The sequence below is a fragment of the Drosophila navojoa genome, chromosome X (assembly GCF_054131105.1).
Source record: "Drosophila navojoa isolate 15081-1374.11 chromosome X, UAZ_NAV_1.0, whole genome shotgun sequence".
In the NCBI taxonomy this organism is placed as follows: Eukaryota; Metazoa; Arthropoda; class Insecta; order Diptera; family Drosophilidae; genus Drosophila; species Drosophila navojoa.
The window spans coordinates 17,576,818-17,596,032 of NC_142895.1; the positions used below are offsets into that span (position 1 = coordinate 17,576,818).

The window sequence follows — 19,215 nt, forward strand, 5'->3', positions numbered from 1 at the left end:
GGCATTGTCATCGCTGTTCCTTAATATTTCCCACATAAAGTTTTGGTGAAATTCAAGCATTTGTCTTTTATAGACTTCACTATGAACTTGGCTTCTGTGAAATGAAACCGCTCTTCTCGCATTTCTCAGTTGTGAATTGCCTTGAATTTGGTACTTTTGCTTATTTCATGAAGATAGAGAGAGAGCCCTCTCATCGCACCCCCTAGCCACTGCTTTAGGCTGCATCTCCTATGCCCCATGCATAGCTCTCGCTAGACCATTTGGCAGAAGGCAATAAATAGCCTGCTGTCCACTGGAGCTGCCCTTTGCTGATTACATCAGAAATTTCTGCCTTTGCCAGAGATTTCATATCGTAGCTCGTCACAGTGTGTGGCATGCTGGAGCTGCCCCCGAAAGCTGCTTTTGAGCCCCAGCTTGACTTCTGCCCGTACTTGGCCAGCATTCAGTAGGAATGCATTTGTTGCTTCAGTTTTACCTGGCAACCGGGTTGCTATGGAGGGTGGGCGGCTGCTGCACCTAGTTTACCGTTGAGTCTAACGTGCTTTGAGTCCTCATTGTGTTTACGCATCGCTACTTCGACTGGAATCTGCTTGGCAGAGAGCAGAGGGAGCTGCTTTAGCTGGGCAGGAAGGCGGCAAAGCTGTGCGCAATTAATGATAAGAAATTTAATAAATGATGAGAAACTGATAAATGTCTTATGCATGAAATGAATATAAATATCAAATATTAATATTGACAAACAAACAACTTGCTGTCTGCCTGCGTACAGGGTATGCACTAGCTGCACTCATTTATTTATATTGTATTTGTTTTATGCATTTGCATTTTGCTTTATTATTTTAGCTGCGTTTTATTGTTTACTCGCTGCGAAAAAGTGTGAATATTATTTTTAATTCAATTGCACGGTTTTGCGGGGTCCATTTGATCGCCAATTGTACGGTCTGTCGGCGTTTGTTGTGCGCCGGGACAGTGCCTCCGCGCTTCCTTCCTTCCTGCCTGCCATCCATCCATTGGTGTGACAAATGCGCCGGCCAAATTATCGTTGGCATGTGTCGTGTACGGCGATTAATTCAATTTGATATCAAACAGTGAAATAATGCAATTTAAATGCGTTCTCTTGTTGTTGTTGTTGTTGTTGTTGTTGTTGTTCAGTTTGTATTTCAAATTCAAGAGAGGACTTTATTTGGGCGGTGCCCAGAGCAATGTTTTTAGCAAGATACATAAAAGAAATTGTAAGCAAGAAAGTAAGTGAAATGTAAGTTGCCCTAAGCTATACTCTCAAACCCATATACATGCATATACACACACACATACATATACATATATACATATACACTATCTATTCTGTATACGCATCGACTCTAGATATCTTCGTCTTGGATTATTTGCACATCCTGACTCGGTTTGTTCACAATGTTGATGAACAGAGACTTGAGGCAGGGCGCACTGATCTTGAACGGAAAGAAGATGTCGCTGTTGTTCTGCAGCGTCTCCATGACCATCGACATGGTGTACATGTTCCTCGATAGCCAGAAGCAGGCAATGTGATTGTTCGTGTTTCTGTGCCGCAGCAAAAAGAATGGGGAAGATCAAGCAAATGGGGCAATGGAATATCGTCGAACGATCGGCACTTACTTGAGGATGGCGTGCGGGAAATACGCTTCGATAATCGAACAGAATTCAAAGTAAATTCGATTGTGGCGAATATCGCGAAACTTGTACAACTCGGTCAGGTCATCGTCGTCTTTATCCAAGTTTGGTGCTCGCAATGCTCTCATCTTGATGCGCGCCTTGACCACAATGAAGTCCATGAAGTGCTTCACCTGCAGCTCGTTGCGCTCGCCGATGACGCACAGGTTGGTCCGATCGAGCACAGCCGTGCGGCTGGCCATGTCACAGTACTTCGGATCGGAGGTGGTAAAGAGCACCGCCTGGCCCTGTGAGCTCTGCGAGTGTATCAGACTGTGGATGGTCAGCTGGCTGCTCAGGTCCAAGTAGGCGAACGGCTCGTCCATCAGGATGAGGCCAGCGTACCCGATCAGCGATATTGCCAGCCGAATGCGCTTCAATACGCCGCGACTGCAGTGGGGCAGCAGAATGAAGCGACTGCTATAGAGATTGAAGATGCGCAACAAGTTGATGGTCTCCTCCAAGGCTTGCGCCCGCTTCAGACCACGTATGGTCAGCACCGCCTGGATGTACTCGATCACGGTCAGCGCCTCCTTGATCTTACAGTCCTGGGCACAATAACCAATTAGCTTGTAGTTCTCGTGCTGCTTGGATTGATACGACTGTTTGCCAAAGCTGCTAATGCTGCCGCCGCTCTGATGGCTGGCCCCAAGTATCGTCTTGATCAGCACCGTCTTGCCCGACCCGTTCACACCGAGCACGGACATGACTTGGTAACTGTTATTAGATCAAATCAATCAAAACCGAATTACAAATCGAATCATGCACGCAGATATCTAGAATCACACGCACACGCACACGCACACACACGCATACATCAGTCACGTACCGTTCCACCAGCATATTGATATGCTTGAGCACTACGTGGGCGCGAAAGAATACGGCCAGATTCTCAATATACAGCGCCTTCGAGTGCACCAAGGGACATTCCATTGTACGCACACGTATCTTCTCACGTATCCACGAGTTATCCGATTCCGTTTTGTTGCTAAAGTGGATAATGCTTTGGTCATAGCAGCTGTCTGGGCTGTAATGATGATGATGATGATGATGATAATGATATGGTTATTATAATAATAAAAATAATGATAAAAATAATAATAACAACAGCTATAAAACTCTTCGACTCTATACTCACTCAATGTCCTTTTTTATATCATCACGACGTCTGGGTGGATTTCGCTTAGTTAACTTTAGGCCATAGCGTATATAGATAAATCCCCAAATTATGACAATCGATAGAAAAGTGAAAAGCGTTAAGTTCAGGTATGCCTTATTTATGTTAGCATCCACTAAAAAAAGAGAAGCGAACATTTTCTTTGATATTAGTGCTCTAGTTCACTTGAATACGCCTAAGTATGTAAGGATGTTTGAATTTAGTCTGAGCTCTGCTCTGTGGCGTTATTAAAATGGGAACTTAAAAATACAGAAGCAGAATATGTTGTTAGCTAGAACAGTTTTACGTTTCATTAGAGGAAAACAATAAAGCTTGTATACAATGTTTTTTTTTTTTTTTATAAATCCTAGATATTTTTATTCGAAGAAAAATGTTTGAATATTTATTATTTAAATTATTTAAATGTTTTAAAAAAAATATATTTAATGAATATTGAAAAAATATTAATAAATAAAACCTGTAAGTAAAAAAATTTTGTTTGAAAAATCAAAACTTGATAAACAATTAAAATGAAAATAAATAAAAATCTTAGACTTGGAGCTCTAAAATGGGAGATATAATTTTATAACTGAATTCAGAAACAATTTTGGATGGATAGCGTTAAGCACGGAATAGTTAACTTTTATAGATTCTGAGATCGACGTTTTTTTTTACATACGGATAAACGGGCAGAACTAAATGGACTCAGCAATATTACGTACTTTGTGGCGTCTGATATAATGGAACTCCCTATGACTCTTACATAACATTTACACATTTTTAGTCTGCCCTAAGCAAACTGACAGATGGACTAAGCTGGACTACTTACAACAGCAGTTGGGCAACGCATTGCAGTGCTCGACAAATACGCTGGTCTTGTATGTGACATCATCTTTGCACAGCTCGACTAATTCCATTAGGTGATTGAGATGCAATAGGTTTTTGAATAGCGCGTAGTTTGGAAGCATATTCAACTTGTGAGTATTCTCATTAATATCGAACCGATCGTATTCGCAGTGGGACAGATGGAGGACAATGCCCATTGAATAGAATGCAATGATCAGAATATAGCCAAGTCTCAGCTCTGTTAGCCAAAACGAGAACAGTATATTGATGGAGATGATGCAGGCGCCAGACACCAACATCGTATAGTTGAACATGACTGCATAGTGGAAAATGGAAAATGAAATGGATTGAGAATGGCAAAAGTAATCAAAGTAATCTCTCTCTCTCTCTCTATCTGTCTTTTGCTCACCATTGAAATACATATCCATTGGCAAAGAGCGATGAAATGTGAAGATGATGCCGTTCAGTGTCATAATCGAAATGAATACCATGAGCACGCCGTAAATGAAGTACGCAACGCATAGGGTGGTGAAGCGCATGCCGCTGATCAGCTCCAGGCGATTGTAGGCCGCATCGTTTGCCAGGCCAAAGTCAAGTAGCGGCAGGGCCCAAACATAACAGCAGCATAGGCTCATTGTCAACGGCATAACCCAGTCAACGTTGTTGAGATCATTCGAAAAAATTAACGTATGCAGAGTCGAATAACCCATGAGCTCCATTTTAACAATTATCTCGGAGCTTGGGTCCACAAAGCCACTAAAATAGAAAATAATAATAATACTATTACCATTAGTAATTGATCGTAATTATATATGGATATAGAATATGAATTATATATGGATATGAATAGGTAAATAGATATATATTCGAACTCACACGGCTAGTGCATTCATTACCAGATTCAGGCTAACTGGCGCCGAGTGCATTAGATTGTTGTTATATAGCGCCTCGACAGCCTGATCCTGGAATATTGCTGCCAATGCGAAATTGAGATCGGTTATGAACAGATGCTCGGGCGTATACTTGGCAATGTATTTCAGCGGATCTTCGTTCGAGCCCAAGTCGATAATCAGTTGATCCGCTGTCGCAAACTCCAGATAACGCTTGCCCGCCTCCTGCAACGGTTTGGTGATCGCCTGCTGGCTCAACAAGATCGTCGATCGCTTCAGCATGCCCAATGCAATTGTCGTTGTTGGCAACGGCTGGCGGTTGGTCGTCAAATGCGGCATGATGAAGCACCAGATGCAGAATATCGACGGCAGCATGATCTGCAGCAGCGGCACTGTGCAGCAGCGTGTGTCGATCAGGAAACGCCTGCTCAGCACCACCTGAATGTGGGCGAAACTCTTGCGTACATTGGCCAGGAAACGGCCCGTTCGGGTCCTCGGACTGGTCTCCTCGATGGCACGTATGCGATTGGCCAGCTTGGGCAGGGTGTTCCGCAGCATCCCGGTGCCCCTCATGTGCGTGTGCTTCATGGCCTTTAGCAGAATTTGGTCCAAGTCTGTCGTCATCAGCTCAAAGCTGTCCAAGTGCAGTGCGTTCATCTTGCTGTCGACCAAATTGATCAGCTTATACAATGCCTTCATATCGTCTCTCGTTCCCATTTGTATTGAGAAGACTGCCATATCGCCCATTTTCGATTCCACTTTCAGCTCGGGCAAGTGCCGGGCGAAGAAACTGATCAAGAGCCGAAAATTGCACTTGACGCCCAAATAGCAAACCTGAGCGATAATATACAAATATTCATCAATATGATAAACATGTATAGGCAATGGCTCTAAAAGTGTCACAAGTTAAGCTAAATTTGCTCATGAACATATATGCTCTAAATATTTCCTTTTAGTATTTCTTCAAAGTATTTTCACTAAGTATTTCTCCCCAGCATATCCTATACGTATTTGCTCAAAGAATACCTTCAAAGTATTTTCTCTAAGTTTTTCATCTAAGTATTTCTGCTAAGTATTTCCTTTAAATATTTCCTCTAAGTAACTCTGCTAAGTATTTCCCTCTGCCTGAAGGCCTTAGTCGCTCTGGCTTAAAACTTGTTATTTAGAATTAATTCTTTGTAACAATAAATAGAATAAATAAAATAAATAAAATAAACAAAATAAATAACATAAATAAAATAAATAAAATAAATAAAATAAGTAAAATAAATAAAATAAATAAAATAAATAAAATAAACAAAATAAATAACATAAATAAAATAAATAAAATAAATAAAATATATAAAATAAATAACATAAATAACATAAATAAAATAAATAAAATAAATAAAAAAATAAATAAATTTCCGCTAAGTATGTCCCTCAAGTATTTCCTCTAAGTACTTCTATTATTTCCTCGAAGTATTTCCTTTAAATATTTCCACTAAGTATTTCCTCCAAGTATTTCCTCTAAGTATTTCCTCCAAGTCTTTAAGGCTTAGCGGAACGATCATTAAATATTTACACACAATTCAGTACACTTTACTGCCCCGCACGACTGCCGCCCACCAGGCCTGGGCAACGAAAGAAGCGCTGCAGCTGTTGGCTGCCCTTTATATAGGGCTACTCGCTCTCAAACACAAAGTTGCGCTCAAGAGTTGCGCCCGGTGCCAGGTAGAGCTCGTTGCTGTTGAGCTTTAACAGACCAATGGAAAGTCTCTCTGCTGCTTCGACTAGTCTAGCTTCGTTTTACATGCGTATAAATACGAAATGAATACCGCTGCATGCATGCAGACAATTTAAATGATCGTCTGTAGTTCTTCTTCGGCTCTTGCTGGACAGACAGAGAGACAGACAGACAGAGTTAGGTAGATGTGAACAGACAGATATACGATATACATATGCAGGTAATTAAGCACGTATGAATGAAACGGATTACGCTGCTCAAGAATATATATGCTATGTATCCGGCTAAATATTGATATGCTTATGTACAGCATGCTGTTATGAAAGCAGATTTTCCTGCTCTATAGTTTAAAGACTCGGCTGACTACATGTCTTTCTTTAGAATTTTATTACTTAATATACATATGTATGTACGTACATATATGACTTCTACATTTCCTGGCTTACTTGATCAAAGTAGTGCACAGATATGGCTCTAGAGAGCATACATATATAATGGGTTCAGTTGGGCTCACTTACCACTCGATAGACATGCTTGTAGCCATGGATCAGACTCTTCTCTAGGCCGCAGCCGTGCAGCTTGCCGCTGATCACAATGGCAATGCGATCGCCCAGATTGCTGGCCACATGCGGAGAGTTGGTGGTTAACAGGATGGTGCGATTGATGCGCTCGCGATTGATGAAGACATAGAAGTGACGTCGCTGCTCCGCGTCCACGCCCTCTATTGGCCGGTCGAGCAGGACGATTTTGGTGCGGCCGGCAAAGGCGCAGAGCACCTGCAGCAATCGCCTGTGGCCGCCGGTCAACTGGGAAACGGGTATTTGGGCCAGCTTTTCCGCATGCAGGATATTCAAATAGTCGGCGATATCCTTCTGGGCTTGCAGCTTCGTCAGGCCGCGCAGACGACAGATATAGGTCAGATGCTCGGTGAACGTGAATTCGCTGAAGATTTTGAGATTCTTGTAGGAGATGCCCACATTTTGCAGTGCCCGCGCCGGATGCTTCACCACATTGTGGCCCTCGATCAGTACTCTGCCAGAGCTGGGCACCGTCCGGCCACAGATCATATTCAAGATGGTCGATTTGCCGCCAGCATTGTGGCCCAGCAGCACCATCAGCTCATTCTCGTGCACTTGCAGCGAGAAGTTGCTCACCACAAAGATTTTGTGGTACTTCTTCCACACCTTGATGAATTCGATGACAACGCGACCCTTGCGATCGGCCTCCTCGTCGTCAGTGTCCTTGTAGCTGTGATCCGAGTCGCTGCTAGACTCGTACGCCTTTTCAGAGAACTGTTTCGGTGCCTCACTCAATCTGTAGGAGCCTTGGCTGCTTCTACTATTCCTGCTATCGTTCCTCATGTCATTGTTGCTCAACCAAACCACCAGCTGCTTGTCCATTACGTATTCATCTTGTTCAGTCGGGGCTATTTGATCGCTCGACTCACTTGTGCTGCTACTCGAATCGGTGCTCGCAATAGTTAACGTTGACTTTTTTCGTGGCAACGGTGGCACCGCTGGCAGGCCTGGCATTTTGAGCCGCAATTCGTTTGTGTGCGCTTGGAGTGACCTCATGGAGGGGATGGTCCTTTTATCATTATATTCGAGAATTTGGGAAACGGTTTCGGACACATTTTCGGTGGTGTCTTTCTCTCGTTCCATCATCTTTTGACGTTGAATTCGACGCCGTCGATTCCAACGTTGAGTCCTACGCAGCTGGTTTCGGCATGGCAAGCACCGGATCAACTTGCACACCCAAGGCACTATGTTCTGCTCCAATATAATAGCCAGTACCAAATAGACCAGGGTTTGAACCAAAAAGTATCCAATTAGTTGCAGCAGCGTTATGTCCTTGATAACCAGCGCGGATATGAGATATTCCTTGACACTCAGATTATACAAGTGGTTCTCCAGGCTCAGCATTCGCTTCAGGCCGCGGTACATTGTCACATTGCAGAGCATATATGAGGTCATGGCCAGCACCACGCTCGATATGGATGTGTCCAGCGATTGGCCCGATAGCAGCGGCAGCGGTACTATGATCCAGTAAATTGGTATTATTATCACCACCAATTTGGTGGTGCGAATGATGACCGCCATGAGCAGTGAAAAGGCCGACACGGAAATCACATAGCAAAGGAAGAATAGCAACAAAATTGGCCAAGGGCATTTCTTGAACACCGACGTATTTACAGTCCACTCCACCTTGAGGACATCGAACATAATAAGGGTCCCTCATAATAGCTCAAGCATTCTTTGTCACCTACCTTTAACACCACGATGAATATGGTGCACGATATCAATTGCAGCATAAAACTGTTGCAGTACCACGCAGCGAACTGCCAAAGCGTTCGACTGGTGACTCGATGCAGGGCGTAGTGATAAGACAATTCGCGCTCCTCCACGATTTCCTGGGAAATTATCATGATCATTTTGTATCTGTATCTGTATCTGTATCTGTATCTGTATCTGTATCTGTATCTGTATCTGTATCTGTATCTGTATCTGTATCTGTATCTGTATCTGTATCTGTATCTGTATCTGTATCTGTATCTGTATCTGTATCTGTATCTGTATCTGTATCTGTATCTGTATCTGTATCTGTATCTGTATCTGTATCTGTATCTGTATCTGTATCTGTATCTGTATCTGTATCTGTATCTGTATCTGTATCTGTATCTGTATCTGTATCTGTATCTGTATCTGTATCTGTATCTGTATCTGTATCTGTATCTGTATCTGTATCTGTATCTGTATCTGTATCTGTATCTGTATCTGTATCTGTATCTGTATCTGTATCTGTATCTGTATCTGTATCTGTATCTGTATCTGTATCTGTATCTGTATCTGTATCTGTATCTGTATCTGTATCTGTATCTGTATCTGTATCTGTATCTGTATCTGTATCTGTATCTGTATCTGTATCTGTATCTGTATCTGTATCTGTATCTGTATCTGTATCTGTATCTGTATCTTATCTGTATCTGTATCTGTATCTGTATCGTATCTGTAGCTGTAAATCTGTAATCATGTATCTGATATCTTATCTGTTAATCATGTATCTTAATCTGTATCTGTATCTGTTATCTGTATCTGTATCTGTAGTCTGATATCGGTATCTAGTATCTGTATCTGTATCTGTATCTGTGTCTGTATCTGTATCTGTATCTGTATCTGTATCTGTATCGTATCGTTATCTGTATCTGTATCTGTATCTAATCTGGATGCTGTATCTGTTAATCTGTGATCTGTGTATCTGTATCTGTATCTGTATCTGTATCTGTATCTGTATCTGTATCTGTATCTGTATCTGTATCTGTATCTGTATCTGTCTCTGTATCTGTATCTGTATCTGTATCTGTATTGTATCTGTATCTGTATCTGTATCTGTATCTGTAGTTCTGTATCTGTATCTGGGTAATCTGTATCTGTATCTGTTCTGTATCTGTATCTGTATCTGTATCTGTATCTGTATCTGTATCTGTATCTGTATCTGTATCTGTAATCTGTATCTGTATCTGTAATCTGTATCTGTATCTGTATCTGTATCTGTATCTGTTATCTGTATCTGTATCTGTGTCTGTATATGTATCTGTATCTGTATCTGTATCTGTATCTGTATCTGTATCTGTATCTGTATCTGTATCTGTATCTGTATCTGTATCTGTATCTGTATCTGTATCTGTATCTGTATCTGTATCTGTATCTGTATCTGTATCTGTATCTGATACCGAAAATACTTTTCTGTCGATATCTTATTTATTCATCGGATATCCTATGACAATTGACAAAGCTTAAAAAAGCCAACAGTGTTAGATGATTAAAATTATATAAACAGCAATTTCTGTTGGCTAAATGGTAAATGACAAACATATCTGGTGTGTGTACATACATATCTATATAGATGTTTGTCCATGTATAATGGTGTTTGTGTGAGTGTGCGCAAGTCTTTGTGTTTGTCTATCTGTGTGTCCACACAAATAAACGATAGTACGAACCTTTGTTAAAATGACGACGGGAAACATGAATCCAATTAGCAGCACTAATACAGCCGAGTCAACGCCCTCGGCTATTAGCTCGTGCACAGTATTATTTAGGTTGAAGGGGCGTAAGATAACTTTTGGCAACGCAGCGTTACCGGATGCCATCAGCAGATACTGAAACGATACGGAATGCTGCAAAGATATGAAGCCCTCGCGTACATATTTGGATGCCTTTTTTATGTTACTAGTATTTGACTTTCGCGAGCTGTGCGTATCGAGCGTCCCCTTAATATGCCACGAATCACCTATCCAAGTGTTATCATAAAATCTCAACTCCGCTGGCATCAATATCGAAAAGCGTAGCTTGCCGGGCAGACCATGATGCGATTCGTCCACATCGTGAAAGCACAAGCTGGCAATATAATTTTGCATTTCCAAGCGAATGCGCATCTCATCGCAATCAGCAAATCCATAGATCTCATCCCGTTTCAGGGATATGCCGGTCAGGGCCACCTCCACCAGTTGACGGATGCCAGCCGTTGTGTTTGGTGCATAGCCGACAGCAATGTGCGGCACAAATACGTTGCTCTTAAAGCTGTTGAGCCGTGCAATTCGACAATCAATCAATCAACCAATCAATCAATCAAGCAAATAACACATTCAACATTACGTTTTATCCTCTCTGATCATACGCTCGCGACGTTCCTTTATTTTATCGATAAGCGCCTTCCACCAGACCTCGTATTGGATCGTTTCGCTCGAGCTTAATTCCGCAGCATCGATTTTGGGGGAATATCGTATCATGATAATAAATAGAGAGAATAAAACCGGCATCACCATAGCCGTTATAACGGTGCCCTTGTATTTGCGTTGCTTCTTAAAGAACTTGGACACCTCCAGACAGAAGATCGTACAGCTCGAGCGTTTTCTGGGCATGATGGTACCTATCAAACTGTGCGAATTTCAGTTAAATATTTCTTTTTGGCTAACGACGAGAATGATAACTCACAGTTTTCTATGAAATGCTCGTGTTGAAAATTGAAAATTTCGACTAGAATTGTAAAAAACTTGTACTATTTTTGCTTGTTGTTGTTGTTGTTATTATTATTGTTATTGTTGTTATTGTTGTTGTTCATTCAACTGTTGTCGCCCAATAAATGCCAAATGTTTCTTTGCTGCTTATTTCGCGACATGAACACATTCGCCTCAGCACACAGGTGCATTTTGTTATTCAATAAAAATGAGATGGCAACAACTGAAACTGGAACTGTTGCACACCGTTTTGGGGCTGGTCTTCCTTTGTGTGCCGTGCCTGGCCAAAGCTGAGTGCTACTGCTACTGCTGCTGGTGCTGGTGAGGTCAGCATGATGCTGCATAATGTAATCAAGTCCGTGTGTCCTTCAGCACAACTGGGCAACGTTCAGTTGCTTAAATACTCGTAATAATACCACTCTTTTAACTGGGTCGGCTTATAATTTGATTGTGATTTTAATTGAACTACAAAAAAGGCGCTCTCAAAATGTTGCCCATCAAAGTGAATATTTAAATGGAATTGCAAACATTTTACAGCGAGCCGATGCCAACATGCTTCGTGTACATTACAGATTCAGACACACAATATATTTTTGCAGAAATATGCAAATAAGTTTATCAATATTATTATTAATACCTTCATTATTATTTTTGGTAACACATATATAACCAAAATATAGATAGCTTGGGAGCATTTCATTAGCTAATTCTGTATGAATATTATTTTTTTTTATATTTATTTTTTTTTTATCAATTTTTCTGTTTAAAAATTAAATTATTTGTTTGGCTTTTAGTTAATCTCTTTGAGCTCAATAATTTTATTTTTTAATTATTTTTAATTATTATAAATTATTATTTTTAAACAAATTTGTAATTTACAAATTTACATAAATCTTTTTTTTTTGTTTGTTTTTACTTTACTTATTTATTTTACTTATTTTGGCAACATATAATTCGCTAATTAATTAAATGAAAATTCGTTAGCAATTCCTATATTATTTATCTAGAGAAAATTTGTATGATAACGTATTCTTTGATATTTATTTCAAAATTTCCGCTTACAAAAAAAAAAAAAGTAAAAATAAAAATATATATAAATAAAAATAAAAAATAAATAAGATAACATAAATAAAAAATAAAATAAAAAATAAACAAATTAAAAATAATAAATTAAAATACTGAAATACTGTTTAGCTCCTAGATTATCTATCTACTTATATCTAATAAAAAAGTTTTAAAAATCCAAATATATTAGGTCATCGCGTGATTAGCAAATTCTTTAAATAGTTTTAATAAAATTTAATAAAATCTTATAAATATTTAATAAAATTTTGAAATGACTCGCATTATAAATTTACCTCAGTTGGTTCAGCTTAGCATTATAATAATCATATGTTATACATATGAATATGAGCTGGGAATACCCTTCTGCCATCTCTCAAGCGGTGCGTCATGTCAGGGCCATCAAAAAAAAAAAAAAAAGGAAAAAAAAAAACAACAACAATAACAAGAGGAGAAACAAAATGAAAAACGCAGTAGCGGCATCAGCTTGAAGATGGCAAGCGCATCTTTGGGCCCACTACAAGCTCTACGAGTACTTGGTTAAGTTGTGCCAAAGTGTATACATATGTATATGTATATGTGTATATATGTGTGTGCTAGTATGTGCTAGTGAGTGTACATAGGCTGAGGGCTACGTGTCCTTGAATATAGGCATACATATTCGTGCTGCTGGCGTTGCGTATTTTCTTTTCGGCTGCTCAGATTGATACATTTTAGAAATCGTATACGGGCGGGGACTATTTCGCACGCCCGAAAATTGGTCGGTGCTAAATTCTTCAAGTCCGTGCACGGACATAAATATATGTACTTCTTACTTATTTACATACACACACACACATACATGACAACTAAGGCGTCTCTGTGTGTGTGTGCTTGAGGATGGTAGAATGGAAGCTGTTCTCTTTGTTGGCTCCACATCTTAATTATATTTGTGCGCGACTTTGTGTATGTGTGTGTGTGTATGTGAGTATTTCAGAAACAGATGTCTGCTTGTGTGACAAAACACTAAAAATATCTCAAGCATGTGGCATGGTATGCCAGCAGTTGCCAGCAACAACCGAGGCGCGGGCACCAGTGCGCGCAGTCAGGCACTCAGTCACACCGCTAGCCCTCATACTCATGCATGAAACAACAGTCTTCAACGTAACGCAACGCAACGCAACGCAACGCAACGTAACGCACCGCACCGTACCGCGCCGCACCGCGAATCCTCATTCTAGCTTAAAACGCCTCTCACGATGCCCACATCTACCCAGCACCTACACCTCCTAAATACAATCTTCAAACCGAAATTCCCCAATGCCCATGCCCATGCTCATTTCGTTCGTATAAAAAGTAAATGTCAATGCTCACACCGTCAGCGAGTAAGAGAGAGGGCGAGAGTGAGAGGGAAAGATCTGGGGAGCATGAGCCAGTGAGAGACAGAGAGAAGCAAAAAAGCCCAACAGTTTCACCATGCAACGTGTGCTTAAAAAATTCCCAACTTGTAGCAAGCAAGAACAATAAAAACAGAAAATATCCTCAAACACCTACACGAGTCAACAGCGGCGAGAGCGAAAGAGTGTGAGAGGCAGAATGTGAGTGAGAGCGTGAGCGTAAACGTAAACGTGAGCGTAAGTGAGTGACAGTGATAGATAGAAAAAGTTCATATTGTGCCGAAGGGCGCGCATCGGCACTCTCTGTGCTGAGCTCGGCTTAATCTGCGCAACTGCTCACGCGCACGGTGTCTTTGCCGATGCCGACGATGTCGAAGGCGATGCCGAAGCTTCGTGGTCGCGGCCGATGTCGCGAAGCGTCGCGACGTCGCCTTTGTTAAATGTGCCTGTGCATCCATCCAATGGATGCTGACTGCAGCGCAGCTCCAGCTGCTGGCCTAGTTATTCAGCGAGGAATAAGGTGTGTGTGTTTACTTAGAGCTCGCGCTCTTTGCAAACCGCTGCAGCCAAATGTGAATTCGTCAAATTCACGAGAGTCGAAATGATTGTATGTGTGTGCGAGTGTGTCTGCGTGTGTGTGTGTGTGTGCGATTGTGTGTCTATGTGAGCGTTGTTTGTGTGGTCTGATTGTGTCACTATGTCAATAGTTGTCGTTGGTCTTCTTGGCAGGCACTCCATAGCCACTTGCTGAGAGTAGTGAGCGCCGCTTTAACCGTCGCGCTCTTTGCAGCTGATGTGCAGTGCTGCCATGCCGCCTAACCCCTGTGTTAGGACACACACTCACACATACACAGACCCACGAGCACAGCATGTAACAACAGCAGCAACAGTAACAACAGCAGCAGAGCAGCAGCCGCCGCCGCTGCCGTCGTCGTCGCAGCAGCACCAGCAGTGACAGCGACGTAAGGCGCCTTGTTATTATGTTTACAATGTTGTGTAAAGTTGTAAATGAAGCACAAAGACAACACATACATGTGTACAAGCCGACACACACACACAGATACACATTTATATATTTATATGCTTATGTATGTACATGTAGGTCTATGCGCTGTGTATACACACAGGTGTGGCGTGTGCGTGTTTTAGTGTGGGAATAACAAAAGGCAATGAACGGGCAATAGTGTCGCCCAGTGGGCGGCCGGGTCTGAAGTTCACAGTTTGTCCACCTGTGCTTGTGTATGTGTGCGTGTGTGTGGGTATTGTGATTGTGTGCGCTTTTTGATTTCTCATTTGATTGTTCACCCATTTCAGTGGCAGTCCCGATCCCGATCCGGGTGCCGGTACCGGTGCCGGTCCCAGTCCCATGCCCCGTCCCAGTCCATTTACAATGGGCATTAATTATGTATGCCTCAAAGGTTCAACTGGAAAATTGGTCGACTTCTAAACAGCAAACATTCTGGCTAAAAGTGTAGCATAGTTTTCTGCGCACACTATGACTGCGTCGAGCTGGAGCTGGAGCTGGAGTCGGAGCACGAACTGGCGAAGGAGTTGTAGGTGTGGTGTGGTGAGGGGGGGTCGGAGCTGGCGACGTAGATGGAAATCAAGCATTAAGGGTGCGTTGAGTAGTGGGGCTCTTTGGCGCTGCCGGATTGGCGGGGCCATGATTAGATTTGCAAATCGCACACTATTGAATTTGACAGCCTTCTATTCATGTAAATTTTCAATTTGTCATTACCCGTTGCCGAGCTGCCAGCCGGAATTCCGGAATTAACTTTAACGAAGTTTGCATATGTGATTGCAAAATGCCAATCTGTCTACCAATCTATATATATACACACATATATACATATATATGCATATATACAACATATAGATATAGATGTATAGTATATGCATGCAATGGCAAATCCGTCCAGCTAATATTTATTACAATTGCCGAGGTCAGGGGATGTTTTTGGCTAACAAAAGCAGAACATGGCCAACGGGCAGCGCTAACTCCAAATTTCTAGTCATTTGCCAAAAACAAAAGCAAAGCAATCGAACGGCTCGCTCTCTCGCCCTGGGACCAGGCAATAATTTTCAATTGAATTTTGAAATTTTCATTTAAAGCCAGGCGGCAGAGGCAAGCCGAAGGTAATAATTGACTAGAAAAGGCCATGCGAAGGCCAAGTCGAGCCGTGTCTTTGTCAGTTGCGCTAGCGCTGGCGAATGGAATTCAATTAAATCTCTGCTCATTTTAATGAGATTCGAGCCCGGCTTTCTGGTTGACGAAGCGCAATGCTATACAAAATTCAGTTAGTTTTCCGTACACAAAAGGCGTATGGCGTGAATTGCCGGATTTGCTCGTAATTTACACCTAGACAAAATGCACCTCAGTGTTAAGTGATGCTTAACATCAAAATTGAAGAAGTTGCTGCCGAGTGCCGCACTCTAAACAATACGTACCCCAAATATACAAGTGAAAAGTAAAAAATAAGCAACACAAACTACGCCCAGCGCCAACACCTAACCAATTAAAAGTTTTTCTCAAAAACTTTTCGAATTAACTCTAAAAACAACTTAATTTTGTATTTTAATTTTTCTTTCTTTTTTTGTTGTTTTCTTTTTTTTTTTTTTTTGTATATTTTGTTGCGTTGCTCTGTGGGCGCTGACTGCACATATATATACGTATATAGGTATAGGAATGTATATGTATATCTGAGAACAACATTGTGCTTTAAAATTGTATTCCCATTGCTCAGTCTGTAGTTGTTGTATATATATTTCATTTGACTGAGAAACTTTTAGTGTCGGCATGTGTGTGGCCTCTGCATATGTGTGTGTGCTCGCTTGCTCTTTCGTATCTACAAAATATCCCATTTTTCCTAGATAATTCCACACGTCCATCGTGTAAAAACAGGGGCGTTGATGCTCCCGCCCTATACATTTTTTGGCCTACATCGTGGCACGTAACACAGCGAGAGGCTGGGTGAATAGGCGGGGAGGCCCGTTGAGGGAGAGAGAGAGAGAGGGGCTGGCCTTTGGGGTGTGGTGTGTGGCGGTAGCCAAAGACGCCGCCACAATAACAGTCAGCAACGCGCTTAATAAGAGACCAACTAACGGTACTTGTACATATACATATACACCCGTAGCTGAATAGAAATTGAGAGAGCCAGAGAGCAAGAGTTGAAAAATAAGAGAGAGAGAGAGAGTCAGCGTCGGCAGAGGCTGTGATGCTGCTGCTGCTGCTGCTGCTGCTGCTGGTTGTGCGTTCACCCCCGGGACTCGGAATGGAAACCGGCTACAGCATGCTCCAATGCTCCATTGCCCCATTGCTGGTGAGCGCAGCAGAGACATCTCTGATCTGCGACTGCGTCGTTGTTGACGACGATGTTGTTTGCTGCGATTCGGATAATTTTTGGGGCCGTGCGCTGCGGCCATGTCGCGTGCTCATGTCCTGCAGACTGCAGACGTATGCGAGCGCTTTAGAACGTTGTTTGCAATCGCGGAAAGTGGCAACGGGAAAAACAGCAACGGTGACGACAGCAACAGCAACAGCACCGCCAACAGTCGACCATAACATAACAGTGCCAGAGTACTACAACAGCAACAGCAACAGCAACAGCAACAGCAACAGCAACAACAACAGTAACAGCAACAGCAACGACAGCAACAACAATCACAATAGCAACATTAACAACAACAGCAACAACATTCACAACATTAACAATAACAGCAGCAGCCAACATTTATAACAGCAACAACAGTAGCAGCAGCTAACAACAACAACAACAGCAACAACAACAACAACTGTCAACGGCCGCATCCAGAGTCACAGCCGGAGTCTGAGTCAGCGAAGAAAAACATCAAATAGAAAAGACACACGCAAACGCACACACACACACACACTACACATACACACACACATATATATATATATATATATAGAAGCAGAGGCAGCAATTAAATTGAAATGCAGTTGGTCTGTTGTTTAATGTAATTTTTAAATTGTTACGCACACACACACATATACACCCGCACACACACACACACACACACACAGAGGTAGAGGAAAAGAAGGCACAAACCAAACACAACGGGAAAATGACAAGCAGACAAAGATGAAAAAACTGCGATTACACATAATTGCGATTCGGTGAGCAGGCGCATTCAATCAACCAAGCAACCAACCAACCCACTAACGAAGCAATCGGAAAATAGGTGCACCTTTAATACGCTACAAATTAGAGGAAAACAAAACAAAAAAATTAATAGAAAAACAAAAACAACGTAACAACAAAAAGATAAGCATAACCAAAAAAAAAAAAATAAATAAATAAATAAATAATAATAATAAATAAATAAGAAGAATATGCGAAATATTTTATAAAGATTTTTTGCCAATTTTTTTTTACTGTTTGCCCGCAAAACGGCGAACGTCAAGTGTTCAAGTAGTTAAGTGTGCTGTAAAACCAAGTCTCACAACATCTCGGAGAGGCGAAAATGAAATAGAGAAACCGACAAACGCTGCCAAAAGAAAAACAAAGAAAATATATGCAAAATGAAAGCAAAAATTATTTGAAAAAATACAAAAAAAACCAAAAACAAAAATGAAAATGAAAATGATTTAAAAGTCACAACAACAAAAAGTCGCATGGGTAAGTTGTATATATATATATCTATATATAACTAATTACACACACACACACACGTACACGTACACAGGCACTCGCATGCCGTTACACGCACGAGCATGTGTGTGTACATACAAACATGCTGTGCTTTCTTTCGGTTGTCCGGGTCAACAAACAAATGGGCAAAAAGCGTTGCGTGCTTTCAGGCGCCACCCGCTCGCGCTGCGAATGCATTCGCACACACACACACACATACTAGCAGATGTGTATATGTGTGTGTATGTATGTATACATATAGAAGCATATGCTAAAGTCAATTGTATTTGTCATCAATTTGAATCTATATGTACTTATGCAATACGCTCCTCCATAGCCCCCCCTATACACTCACACACACACACACATTTAACTCTCGCACATCATTCACGTTTTCTGCGCATATTTCATCAAATATCAAATAGTCTGGCAACTTTTTTTAATGGCCAGACCATCAGTCTGGCAACTTTAGAGAGCATAGTAATTTCAAATAAAAATAAAAATACAAACAAATAAAACACAACTACAGTTAGCTAGTTCGTAATGAAATTAACTGTATTTGAGTTTTTTTTTGTGTGTATTAAATTTGATTTCGCTTGGGTTTTGCGCTAAGTGCGGATCGTTTGTGGGGCAAAAGTGTGGGCAACTGTGTGAGGCAGGGGGGGGGGGGGGGGGAATGTGTGAGCTTAGTCGAGCAGACTAAGGCTAAGTAATGGCTAGATAAGTAAGAGCTATTACGGAGTTTTGCAAGTGCTGTTATCAGTTCGTTAGACTATGAAGCAGAAGATTTATGACATTTGCAAG

At 41.4% G+C, this 19,215-nt stretch overlaps 2 protein-coding genes across 15 annotated transcripts in view; one reads left to right on the forward strand and one right to left on the reverse strand.

Annotated features, from left to right (window-relative positions):
* Positions 1–1,152: 1,152 nt before the first annotated feature.
* LOC115564649 (ATP-binding cassette sub-family A member 17) lies at positions 1,153–11,852 on the reverse strand. 2 transcript variants are annotated; one of them, XM_089263833.1, is made up of 12 exons: positions 11,299–11,852; positions 10,960–11,241; positions 10,305–10,884; positions 8,574–8,717; positions 6,826–8,511; positions 4,568–5,415; positions 4,101–4,447; positions 3,675–4,007; positions 2,828–2,981; positions 2,519–2,716; positions 1,636–2,406; positions 1,153–1,560 (listed from the first exon to the last, which is right to left on the reverse strand). In XM_089263833.1, exons 2-12 carry the CDS (start codon positions 11,223–11,225, stop codon positions 1,362–1,364), a joined length of 5,526 nt encoding a protein of 1,841 aa, XP_089119959.1. In that variant the 5' UTR covers positions 11,226–11,241; positions 11,299–11,852; the 3' UTR covers positions 1,153–1,361. The 2 variants fall into 2 exon arrangements, with proteins under 2 accessions (XP_089119959.1, XP_089119960.1); XM_089263834.1 differs by lacking the exon at positions 11,299–11,852 and having other exon boundaries at positions 10,960–11,292.
* Positions 11,853–17,182: 5,330 nt separating this feature from the next.
* mmd (disintegrin and metalloproteinase domain-containing protein mind-meld) overlaps positions 17,183–19,215 on the forward strand; it is a 49,289-nt gene continuing 47,256 nt past the window's right edge. For all 13 annotated transcript variants that reach the window (XM_089265034.1, XM_018108023.3, XM_018108022.3 and 10 more), the window contains exon 1: positions 17,183–18,399. The gene's annotated coding sequence lies outside the window, so the exon portion shown is untranslated. The remainder of the gene's footprint in view (positions 18,400–19,215) is intronic.

What these genes read in the sequence shown, in the direction of transcription:
- LOC115564649 (XM_089263833.1), bottom strand. Translation starts at nt 11,225, where the DNA reads ATGCCCAGAAAACGCTCGAGCTGTACGATCTTCTGTCTGGAGGTGTCC. An exon ending in ATGATCAGAGAGGATAAAAC is followed by an intron (nt 10,885 to 10,959) that starts GTAATGTTGAAT and finishes ACGGCTCAACAG; the next exon opens with CTTTAAGAGCAACGTATTTG. An exon ending in ACAAGCATGTCTATCGAGTG is followed by an intron (nt 5,416 to 6,825) that starts GTAAGTGAGCCC and finishes ATTATCGCTCAG; the next exon opens with GTTTGCTATTTGGGCGTCAA.